Genomic DNA, 12,002 nt, shown 5'->3' on the forward strand with positions numbered 1-12,002 from the left:
GTGAGAACTTGACCTTGGGCATCATGTGGTGGTTCACCACCATCTTGAGAGTGATCTTGCCCTTGATCTTGTTCACTAGGTAGAGGGCCTTCACTATGTTCTTCGGAAGCGTGTGGGCCTTGGGTTGGTGATGGCTCCACTTGAGTGGAGCATTGTCCTTCTCCTTCGGCCACAAGGGGTTCCTCAATGGGTAGGATAAAAACCAACACCCATTCTTCTTATGGCTTGAGGAGGAATTTCATCACCTACATCACAAGTGCCACTTTGCTCCACTTGGGAGCCGTTATTCTCATCAAACTCCACGTTACACATCTCCTCAATAAGTCCCGTGGATTTATTGAGGACACGGTAAGCATGAGAGTTTGTAGCATAACCAAAAAATATGCCCTCATAACCTCTATGAGGGAGTCCTGGATTAGGGGGTATCCGGACAGCCGGACTATAACCTTTGGCCGGACTGTTGGACTATGAAGATACAAGATTGAAGACTTCATCTCGTGTCTAGATGGGACTCTCCTTGGCGTGGAAGGCAAGCTTGGCGATATGGATATGTAGATCTCCTTCCTTGTAACCGACTCTGTGTAACCCTAGCCCCCTCCGGGGTCTATATAAACCAAAGGGTTTAGTCCGTAGGAACAAGAACAATCATACCATAGGCTAGCTTCTAGGGTTTAGCCTCTCTGATCTCGTGGTAGATCAACTCTTGTAATACCCATATCATCAATATTAATCAAGAAGGAGTAGGGTTTTACCTCCATCAAGAGGGCCTGAACCTGGGTAAAAACATCGTGTCCCTTGTCTCATGTTACCATCCGCCTAGACGCACAGTTCGGGACCCCCTACCCGAGATCTGCCAGTTTTGACACCGACATTGCTGCTTTCATTGAGAGTTCCTCTGTGTCGTCACCATTAGGCTTGATGGCTCCTTCGATCATCGTTAGCAATGCAGCCCAGGGTGAGACTTTTCTCCCCGGACAGATTTTTGTATTCGGCGGCTTTGCACTGCGGGCCAATTCGCTTGGCCATCTAGAGCAGATTGAAAGTTACGCCCCTGGCCATCAGGTCAGGTCTGGAAGCTTAAACTACACGTCCGACATCTGCGGAGACTTGATCTTCGACGGATTCGAGCCCCTGCCGAGTGCGCCGCACTGTCACGATGGGCATGATTTAGCTCTGCCGCCGGAGAGTGTTCAGGAGATCGCACCTGCAACCGCTCCGACCTTCAATTCAGAGTCAATTACTCCATCCGTGGGCGGGTGGTTAGACCCCGCCATGGAGGCCGCAGCCTCAATGGCGATCAAGCCGAATACCAGCCTTACCCTTCGCGAGGCCTGTGACTCCAAATTGTCGGACTCTCCTCCGGACCCCGAACCACCCGCGCCCTTGCCAATCAAATCCGATTGGGCGCCGATCATGGAGTTCACCGCCGCGGATATCTTTCAGCACTCTCCCTTCGGCGACAACTGAACTCACTGAGGTCTCTCTCCTTGTCAGGAGAGTCCTGGCCGGATTATGACCGGCAGGATTGGGATGCGGATGATGAAGAAATTCGATGCCCACCCACCACCCACTTCGTAGCCACTGTCGATGATTTGACCGACATGCTCGACTTCGACTCCGAAGACATCGACGGTATGGACGACGATGCAAGAGACGAACAGGAACCACCGCCCACAGGGCACTGGACAGCCACCTCATCATATGATATATATGGTGGATACACCCAAAGAAGGCAATGGCGACGGGACAGCAGGGGATGACCCCTCCAAGAAGCAACCCAAGCGTCGGCGTCAGCGGCACCGCTCTAAGTCCCGCCAAAGCAAAAATGGTGATACCGGCACAGGAGATAATAACACTCCTGACAGTGCCGAAGACAATTCCCTCCAGCAGGATTCAGCGCAGGAGGATGGAGAAGCCAGCCCTCCTGAGAGAGCGGGGGACAGAGAGGTAGAGGATGATAATTACATGCCTCCCTCCGAAGACGAGGCAAGCCTCGACGACGACGAATTTGTCGTGCCTGAGGATCCCACCGAACAAGAGCGCTTCAAGCGCTGGCTTATGGCCACATCGAATAGCCTTAAGAAAAAGCAATAGCAGCTCAGAGCTGATCAAAACCTGCTAGCTGACAGATGGACTGAAGTCCTTGCGGCCGAGGAATATGAACTCGAACGCCCCTCCAAGAGCTACCCAAAGCGCAGGTTGCTACCCCGATTAGAGGAGGAAGCATTAAAACCTACATCCCCAGCGTATGACGCGGCTGATCGGCCACCTCGCGGCCGCAATAGAGAGATATTTCAGCCAAGGTTAAAAATTGCGGATATCGGGTTCGTATCGGATTGCCCTCGACATATCGGATATCGGGTGATATATCGGACGATATGTAGTTATATCAGAAATTAAAATTGGTCTATAATTTTCTATCTGAAGTGTTATACTTTCCATGCATTTTTAATATAATATGGAGTAAACTATGGAGATAAAATTGAACACACATCATGCATCCCGAATTCACATGTACGAAAAATTGGTTCTCAAGCATGTAATAACCAAAACAGTAAGAAAAAAAGCATAGGATGAAAAAAAATAACACATAAAGTCATAAACTCCATATCCAGTTCAAGTGCATCACGATTCATGAGTAAATAGTTCAAACATATTTCAATTAAGTGTGTGTGGGCATAATAGTAAATATTGATCTAGTCGCTTCATTGTAGATTTTAGTCATCATCAAGGAAATTGTCCTCATTCTCTCCATCATCACTTGAAGAATCATCCATTAACTGCATGGCTGTATCATCTTCGTCACAGTCAGAAGACTCTTCTTCAGCCTCCATGGTGCGGGCTCTCTTTGACTTGCTCGACGAACCTTTGCTCAGTGCTCTCTTCTTCTCATTTACGCCAGCCTGAGCCGGTTCATCTTGTTCACCATCATAATCAGATGCATTTTCTCCTTCTCCATCTTGTTCTTCAACAATGTTTTCTTGCTGCTGCCCTTCAACACTCGCCTCCCCTTCAATCCACTCATTCGGTGGTTCATCATCAACAAACTTTACAGCTAATGGGTCTCTCTTCCTTTGAGCATACATCCACTGAAGCCTCTTGTTAAACATGACATAGACAAGAGAATTCAATCTCTTCTGTGTTAATCTCGTCCTTTTCTTGGTATGGACCTAAAATGAAGCAGCCATTAAGATCCAAGAAGCACAATACGCTACATGAAAAGGTAGTGCATAAAGTAAGTGATGTGCGTACCCTCTCAAATGCACTCCAGTTCCTTTCACACGCAGATGAGCTACACGTCAAATTTAGAATCTTGATAGCCATCTTTCTTAATTCCTTTGCATCCGTGCCATGTGCCGCCCACCAATTTGCTGCAAATATAACCGAATTTAAGTTAGAAATTTGACAAGATAAATATTGTTGAAACCAGAGAGAGAGAGAGAGAGAGAGAGCTTTTACCTGGGGTAATAGTTGTACTTTTCCTTTGTCGAATAGCCATTGCAGAGCCAAAAGAAACAGTGCCATTAGTGTACATATTTAGCTGGGCAACAATCATGTCTTATAATTTGTCATTATCATGGTACACGCGACCTGCACACTGTACAACTGCTGCGACGAAAACCTCTTCCTCCAACTCTGCCTTGTTCTCATAATAAAAGAATGGATTCAAGTAATATCCAGCTTTATGCAATGGAGTCTTGAGTTTGTCGTTCCACCTTTCGTCTATAATATCCCAAATGAAACCATATTTCTTTGCATTTCCATCAAAACGGACAGCAATTTCCTTTTTTGCATTTTCAAGATCACCATAAAGGTAACCCATAGCAGGAACATCTCCATCCACCCTTCTAAGTACAAATGCTAGTGGCTCAAAATAGTTTATAAGTCGCAAAATTGATGACCAAAAATCGTTGCCCGTGACCAACTTAGCAATAACTTTTCCTGCTTTTTGCTTAGCAAACCTAGAGTCGCTCCACTTTGTTGATCCGAACATTTCTTTCAGTTCTTTTCTTTTGTCATACAGACTTTTCAAATTAAGGTAGCAAGTGGCAAACCGAGTCATTCCAGCTCGAACTAAATCACGATCACCAGTAAAAGAACGCATCATAGACAACACTCTAGTGTGGGCATAAATGTAACATGTAATAGACTTTGCTTTCTTAATTGTATTCTGGATAGCAGGCTTCTTACCAATGTCCTCAAGCATTAGATCAATGGTATGTGCTGCACAAGGAGTCCAAAATATCTGAGGATATTTCTATTTTAGTAACTTTGCTGCAGCCATGTTATTTGAAGCATTATCGGTCACTACTTGTAAAACCTTCTCCGGACCAATTTCATCTATGCATGAGTGTACCAAAGAGTAGATGTAATTAGCATCATGAACATCTGCAGAGGCATCTATAGCTCGGAGAAACCACACACCTCTAGCAGAATGAGATACCAAGTTCATTAGGCTTCTTCCCCGTTGATCTGTCCAAGCATCTGTCAAAAGAGAGCATCCAGTCAACGACCATGCCTCCTTGTGTGCATTTGCATATTCATCTAGTGATCTGACTCTGTTCTCCAAAAAAGGAGTGCCAAGCTGATAAGGAGATGGCTTCTTCAATCGTGGGCCATATTGTCCAATAGCTTCTATCATTAAATCGAATGAATCAAGGCGAACGGCATTTAATGGAATTCCAGCTTGGTAAAACCAATCTGCAATGTATTCATGAGCTCTCTGTTTCTCCTTCAACTTGTATGTTTCATTTAGTGTGGTTTGAGTGCTAGTCCGAGAATTCTTTCCTTTTCCACGAGCTTCTTCTGGTTTCTAACGATAACAGTCAAGTGGTCCTTTATTCAAAGACCTCTTTCGCACTAAATTGGTTGATTGATCTTGCTCATCGTCATCCTCCTCAGCAATATGAACCTAACTTCTAAGTTTGTTCAACTCTTCTTCTTTATCTAGTTTCTTTTGTTCTGTTACCTCAAGGATAGTCTTCATCTTATCCCTAACATCTTGAGGAACTTGTGTGCATGGGGTAACCTGGCCTCTCAATCCAGCTAAATGTTGCTTCATCCTGGTGATTCCTCCACTGAAGATACTTTTACAGAAATTACATCCAACATTGTTCGGGTGCTTCTCACTTGGCGAAAATGCATACTCCCAAGCTGAATCCTTTTTTGGCTTATTTTTGGCTGACACTCCTTCCTGTGTTGCTGATGAAGTCGCACTTGCTGACATGATGATCTAAGAAATTACAAAAAATATTCCTGATTAATAAGCCATAAATCTGAACAAAGAACTAGTGTACTAGTACTAGACGCAACAAAACAGAGCCACTTAATAAGCCATAAGCAAAAGAAATAGTGTACTAGTGCTAGACGCAAGAAGCATTCAAGAAATGAGGCAATACGGACTTGAGGACAGAATGCACACTCATACTCTATGCTTAAACCTGAATGCGCATTTGCATTGTTTGCTTAAACCTGAATGCGCATATATTTGTACTCTCTCTCTCTCTCTCTCTCTCAAAACTGAACAAGTGCTCTGTTTTTCCTCTGCTTCGTGTGTGCGTGGTAGAAACTGAACTAGCTTGCGCGTGTCTATGTCCGCCGCCGGCGAGCGAGACGAGGGCCAGCACCCAGCATCCATCACTACTTGCTTGAAGCTCGTGGATTTGCAGCTTGCCAGAGAAGGTTGTACCGTTCCAGATAATGGACGCCAAAGGAACTAATGGCAAGGATGGAGTAGGGTTCCAGCCGGAGAGCAAAGCAGAATGTCGTGTAGTTACCCGTCCGCCGTCGCAGCCGGCGGCCGCCAGGGGAAAACGTTCAGGATCGCAGCCGCCGCCGCCGTCGCCACCGCTGTGTACTAGTACGCCAAGAAAAAGACCTAGGTCTATTAGTACTAGGCAGGCTTGTGCACGTTTGTGGGCTGGGCTCATCCAGTTTATGTAAATTGGGCCACTTTTACATATCGTCCATATCGGTTAGACATGTATCGGCCCGAAATTGCGGGCTGACCAGCGATATTGCAGCCGGTAAGTTGAGAAACACAATTCTGGAAAAGATAACATAGCTTCGTATCGGTGGGCAGTCAAAACCGATATTGCGGCCGATATTGCGGCCGATACGACCGATATTTAAAAGCTTGATTTCAGCCAAATGCTCAAGTCGCACCCCGTCGCCATTCAAAGAAAAATGTCAAGGCACAGGGAAATACGCTAGACCTATGAGACGTATTGGAGGATAAAGCAAAGCAAGCAAGATCGATCTACAGATCGCGAGGGTGCCCCACTACAAGAGACGATAACCGTCACGCCAGATACAGTAAAAGTAAATCCGGCCGGGCCGAACACAGCAGACAAGACTCATTCGAGTTGTGTCGTGGTTCTAACTCTGACAGTGATGTAGAGGGGTATGTATGGAGAGGCTAGATCTCAGCTATTGGGAAGTTGTAAACACACCAAGATGTACGAGTTCAGGCCCTTCGCGGAGGAAGTAACAGCCCTTCGTCTCGGTGCCCGGAGGCGGTCGACTGGATTACTGGTGTGTGAATAACAGGGGTGCGAACCCTTCATACTGAGGAGGGGGGTGGCTTATATAGAGTTCGCCGGCCCCCTCATGCCCTCAGTAATGCAGGGTTTAAGGTACATTTAAGGTTGGGCATTACTGGTAACGCCCCTGATAAAGTGCTATAATGACCATAAAGACTACTTAACAGCTGACCGTTTGCCTGCGGAGTGACTACAGGTCTCCTGGCGGTCGAGTGGTTGGCTTCATGGTCGAGTGATAGCTTTCTGGTCGAGTGTCTTGAATCCGTCGAGTGGGATACCTTCAAGTCAATTGAAAGGTGACTTCTTCTAGGGATGTCCTAGGGTAGGGCTCCTTGGACAGGTCTGTGCCCCTACCCTAGGTACATGGCTTCATCATTAGCCCCCGAATGGATCGAGGTTAGAGTGGGGAAAGAGTTGGAGATCTTTCCGACTGATTCTTTGGGCTACATGAGCGCCTCGTTTTGGGTCAATCGTCATGGATGACGTTGCCAACCTTTTTCAGTTGCCTTGATCCATCCAGGCCTTTCGTCGATTGAATTTCTTTATTTGCGACATACCGTGCATCGGTGCGGGCGGGGTCTTCCATTTTGACAAGTTGTTCTGCAGCCCGCGGATGTCGTGGGATTTCGGATTTTGGGAAGCGCGCGGGACGGGAGCGGCCGCAGTAATCGGAAGCGATAAAGAGGAAGTTCCTCGATCCCTGCGTCGCCTTTTTCGCCACGTACTGCATGCGCGTCTGCTGCGCGATTTGACTGGATAGTCTGGGCCTACCAGTCAGCCACTCGGGAGCAGCCCCTTATAAATCGCCGGCTCGGGGTTTCCAAGCAGTGCGCTCTCTTCTCCTCCTTTCTTCTTCCTCTCTCCCTTTGCAAGTCCTTCCGCCACCTCCGTTCTCTCCCCAGCGCAGCAGGCCCGTGCGAGACTTCGCCGGCGACGATGACGAAGGGCAAGACCTCCGCTCTGGAGCGCGTGAAGAAGGCGGCGGCGCAGGGGAAGGGGAAAAGATCTACGGGGGGCGGATCCTCCTCAAGGTTCGCTCTGCCCAAGGGCTGGATCCAGGGCGATTGCATGCTGTCAGTGATCCGGCAAGAGGACATCGATGACATGGTCGAGGGGGGAGTCATTCCCCACGAGGCTGCGCGTCTTCCGGGGAGAGAGATCAAACCTCAACCCCGCGATGGTGAGTGCGTGCTCCTAGCCACCCACATCGACCGAGGGTTTTCTCTGCCGCCCCATCCTTTTTTCCGGAGCTTCTTGAACTTCTTCGGAGCGCAGCTCCACCACTTTACTCCCAACTCCATTGTATACCTTGCCGCTTTCATTTCCATGTGTGAGGCTTTCTTGGGTTGCCGCCCCCATTGGGGACTTTTCAAGCACATCTTTACCTATCGTTCCCAATCGGTCAAGGAGGCCAAGTCGAGTGACGAGAGGACGCAGGTGATCCAGTTGTGCGGGGGCTTGGCGATCCAGACGAGGGGGAAGAGATGTTTTCCATCCATTACTTTCCCGGAGTCGGTCTGTGGCTGGCAGGCGACCTGGTTCTACTGTCAGGACCAGGCGACCCCAGGACAGTCGACTGGTCTCCCTCCTTTCTCACTCGACCGAGCCGAAAAACCTGCTTCTCTGAAAGTGGCACCGGAGGAAAGGGCCCAAGTCAAAGTGCTGGCCGGTCGAGTGGTTGAGCTTGTCCGTGAGGGCGTGACGGGCATGGATTTGCTGGAGGTCTTCCTCCGGAGGCGCATCCAACCGCTCCAGGCTCATGACCACCCGATGTGGGTGTACTCGGGTCTTGACGACACCACTCGGATCCACCCGGAGGAGGTCACTGATGAGATGCAGGAGGGGTGGCTGTCAAGCATCACAGGAAACAAGGACAACCCCCAAGGAGCCAGGAGGGTAATTCCACTCGACAACTCGTACGATGTGGACCAGGTATGTCTCTATGCTCCTGACTGAGATCTTGTTTTTCTTCATTGGTCTTCTTTGAGTTGGTCGATTGACCTTTGTCTCACCTGTTGTTTTTCAGGCGACTACTGAGATGTACTCGACGCCCAATGGGGCACAGGGGCCAACTGAGGAAGGGGAGGCGAGCGGAGGTGAGAGCGGGGACGATCAAGGCGAGTGGGAGTCCGACGGTGAAGGAGAGGGAGGCCACGACGTCGACTCCAGCGAAGAGGAGGAGGAGGAGGTTGAACCCCCCCCCCCCGCCCGGAGGGGCGATCCAAGCTCACACATGATCCAGCGCGGGAGCGTGGTAGTGCGACTGCTCCTGTTGGGCAGTTGTCGAAACGCCCTCGGACCTCTTCTCCTACGCCGACTGGAAAGGCTCCCAAGCATCCGCGCGCAGCGCCGTCCAAGCCGCCCAAGGCTCTGCCCAAGATGAAGATGGACGTCCCCACCATTTCTGGGTAATAATAAAACTTGTTTTCCTTTGTCGACCATGGACGGATCCTTGGTCGATCCATTGAGCCAACCGACTGACTTTCGAGGCTTGCAGTGCTGCTACTTCTGAGATCTCCGCCAAGGACGACGACCAAGAGATGGAGGATGCTGTTACCTCCAACCCTGGTACGATTACTGACGTTTCCGCTTTGAGTCGACTAAACATTTATTGCAACCCTGGTCGATTGAACTTTTCCTTTGTAGCCCCTCCTCATGTTATCGACCTCCCGGATGACGACGACAACGGTCCGTTGAGAGTGAGGAGGCACAAGAGGGCGTCGGCTGACAAGACCCCCCAATCCGCTCCGGTGTCTGAGGCCGTGGCTCGGGATGGTGGTGACACCACTCGGGCTTCTGTGACCTTCGCCGTTCCTCTGGCGAGTGCGTGACCCTCATCGTCGACTGCGGATCCGTCTTTGCTTTTTGCCGCATACCCCGTCCCTGAGGACCAAGCGGCTGCTGCAAAAGAGGCTATACGCCAGGCGGGGATCATGATGGAGCAAGTGAAGATGGCTCGGGAGACCAGCCAAGCAGCCTATCAGAGCAACGTCCAGGTCAGTCGACTCAACACTTGGTCTGTTATGATATGCTGTTTGAAGAGTCTCTTTTCCGAAGATCTTTTGTATCTGTATCTGTACACCCATTGGGTGTGTTTGTCAATCCTTGGATGAGTGGGGGCATGCTGAGTGCACCCACTGGGTGTAGTCCCCGAGATTACGGTGGACTGCTGGCAGTCGACTGTAGTCTTTACATTGTGTTGCTGTAGCTGTATTTCTTCACTCGGTTTGGTCGGGCCAGGTCGAGTGGAACTGTATCCGGTTGACTGCGGGTAGTCGACTTTTTCTCTCTTTCTCTTTTTTTTGGTCGAACCAGTGGGGGCACGCTGAGTGCACCCACTGGGTGTAGTCCCCGAGACTACAGACGAATGTTTTTGATTCAGCTGTGGTCTTAGAAACGTCATCATTGTCTCTTAGTTACTCGGAAGCAACTTATCTTGGACATTTGTCAACTGATTTTTCTTTTTACAGAAATCTTGCGAACTTGTAGCTCGCTATACTGAGTTGGAGAATCAGCAGATCCAACTCAACCTTAACTTGAAGCTTGCTCAGGAGAATTTGAAGAAGGCGCGAGAAGAAACAAAAGGTATGGCTGGTGAGGTTCTCCATTCTTAACGGGTGGCTTTTCTTTCTTGTCCATTCTTGATGTTGGTTCCACTCGACGCGCCGCAGATAAACTGGAGGAAGCTCTGAAGAAGAAGGATCAAGACCTTGCAGAGGCACAGAAGGAGGCCTCGAGCAAAACGAAGCTCGCAGAAGAGAAATTGGCTTCGGTCGGAGCTCTTGAACAGGAGAACTCCAGACTGAAAACTTCCCTCGAGACAGCTAATCGAGATGCCAGTCGACTGAAGAAGGAGAAGATGGCTTTGCACGACAAGGCGGGCGAGCTGGCGGGGAAGGCAAAAGATCTGGAGGCTTATCTCGGAGGACTCGCCAAGAAGCTGTTCGTCATGCTCGAAGGTAATTATTCCAACCCGGCTGTCTTGTAGTTGCCGAGCCCACGTACGGCCACTGTCTTATTCTTGAATCGCGTTTGCAGAATTCTGCCAGAGCTTCGAAGAGGAAACCAGTCGAGTGGAGCCAGGCTTGGATCCCGCCAATTCTCTCGTGAAGGACGAGGCTGCTATGAACGTGCTCCGACTGGAGTCTCGTGTTACCAGCGTTGTTGATTATCTTGCTCGGCTGAAGGCTGCGATGTCGCGGATCGACACATCACTCTCGCCCGAAACGACACTTCAGAACGACCTCGAGTCCCTGATGGTCCGACTGAATGAAGTCCCGGGTCGAGTGGAGGAATGGAAGAAATCTTCTGCTAGATGTGGTGTTGATGTCTGTCTCTGATCCGCGTCCATTGCAAGGAGGCGCGAGAAGAAAAGCTGGCCGCCATCCAAGTTGCCAATACCAGGAAGCACAACTTTCAGGACTTCATGGAGACTTTTATTGCTGCTGCCACTTGTATTGCAGATGGGATCGACTTGGACGAGTTCGTCGCCCCTTCCAGTCCTCCTCCTGAGGAATGAAAAACTTCTATGCTTCACTTTAAATTTGCCTCGGAATGCCGAGTGGATTTGTAACCGTTAAACTCCGCCGAGCCGAGGGCTTGAGTACTTTGATCTGAGGTCTGGGACCTTTTAGGCTTTATCTGATCTTGATTTGTCGTTGAATATCTTCATGGTTTGATTCGTCGAGTGGATCTTGATCTTCACTCGGAATAACCTTGTATTCGCGGCGCAGCTCCAAAGGGGAAGGTAGCAGTCGACTCGCAGATTGGGTTGTGTCTTGTACTTAGGCGAGCACTGGGCTGTAGCTAAGCCTTCGAGTGAGAGGTTTTCTCTCCACTCGGTAGGATTTTTAAACACTTAGGCGAGCACTGGGCTGCAGCTAAGCCTCCGAGTGGGAGGATTGCTCTCCACTCGGTAGGATTTTTAAACGCTTAGGCGAGTGCTGGCTGCAGCTAAGCCCCCGAGTGGGAGGTTTGCTCTCCACTCGGTAGGATTTTTTCAAACTTAGGCGAGTGTCTGACTGCAGCTAAGCCTCTAAGAGAGAGAACTTAGGCAAGTACTAGATTGCAGCTAAGCCCCCGAGTGGGAGGTTTGCTCTTCACTCGGTAGGATTTTTAAACACTTAGGCGAGCGCTGGGCTGCAGCTAAGCCCCCGAGTGGGAGGTTTGCTCTCCACTCGGTAGGATTTTTAAACACTTAGGTGAGCGCTGAGCTGCAGCTAAGCCCCCGAGTGGGAGGTTTGCTCTCCACTCGGTAGGAATTTCCAACACTTAGGCGAGCACTGGGCTGCAGCTAAGCCTCCGAGTGGGAGGATTGCTCTCCACTCGGTAGGATTTTTTTCAAACTTAGGCAAGTGTCTGACTGCAGCTAAGCCTCTAAGTGAGAGAACTTAGGCGAGTACTGGACTGCAGCTAAGCCTCCGAGTGGGAGGATTGCTCTCCACTCGGTAGGATTTTTTC

The 12,002-nt window shown here is 49.6% G+C and overlaps 1 protein-coding gene across 1 annotated transcript; it reads right to left on the bottom strand.

The window, feature by feature from the left end:
• Positions 1-2,655: 2,655 nt before the first annotated feature.
• On the bottom strand, positions 2,656-5,844 carry LOC119296934. Its single transcript, XM_037574936.1, has 4 exons — positions 5,778-5,844; positions 3,460-5,233; positions 3,253-3,371; positions 2,656-3,170 (listed from the first exon to the last, which is right to left on the bottom strand). Exons 2-4 carry the CDS (start codon positions 3,554-3,556, stop codon positions 2,718-2,720), a joined length of 669 nt encoding a protein of 222 aa, XP_037430833.1. The 5' UTR covers positions 3,557-5,233; positions 5,778-5,844; the 3' UTR covers positions 2,656-2,717.
• Between the last annotated feature and the right edge of the window lie 6,158 nt (positions 5,845-12,002).

Source organism: Triticum dicoccoides, chromosome 5A, assembly GCF_002162155.2.
Source record: "Triticum dicoccoides isolate Atlit2015 ecotype Zavitan chromosome 5A, WEW_v2.0, whole genome shotgun sequence".
Classification (NCBI taxonomy): domain Eukaryota; kingdom Viridiplantae; phylum Streptophyta; class Magnoliopsida; order Poales; family Poaceae; genus Triticum; species Triticum dicoccoides.

Excerpts from the sequence above, each read along its gene's own strand:
- LOC119296934 (XM_037574936.1), bottom strand. The coding sequence starts at position 3,556 with ATGATTGTTGCCCAGCTAAATATGTACACTAATGGCACTGTTTCTTTT. Across the intron at positions 3,372-3,459 it reads AAGTACAACTATTACCCCAG|CAAATTGGTGGGCGGCACAT; the intron begins GTAAAAGCTCTC and ends TTATATTTGCAG. Across the intron at positions 3,171-3,252 it reads ACTGGAGTGCATTTGAGAGG|GTCCATACCAAGAAAAGGAC; the intron begins GTACGCACATCA and ends GCTTCATTTTAG.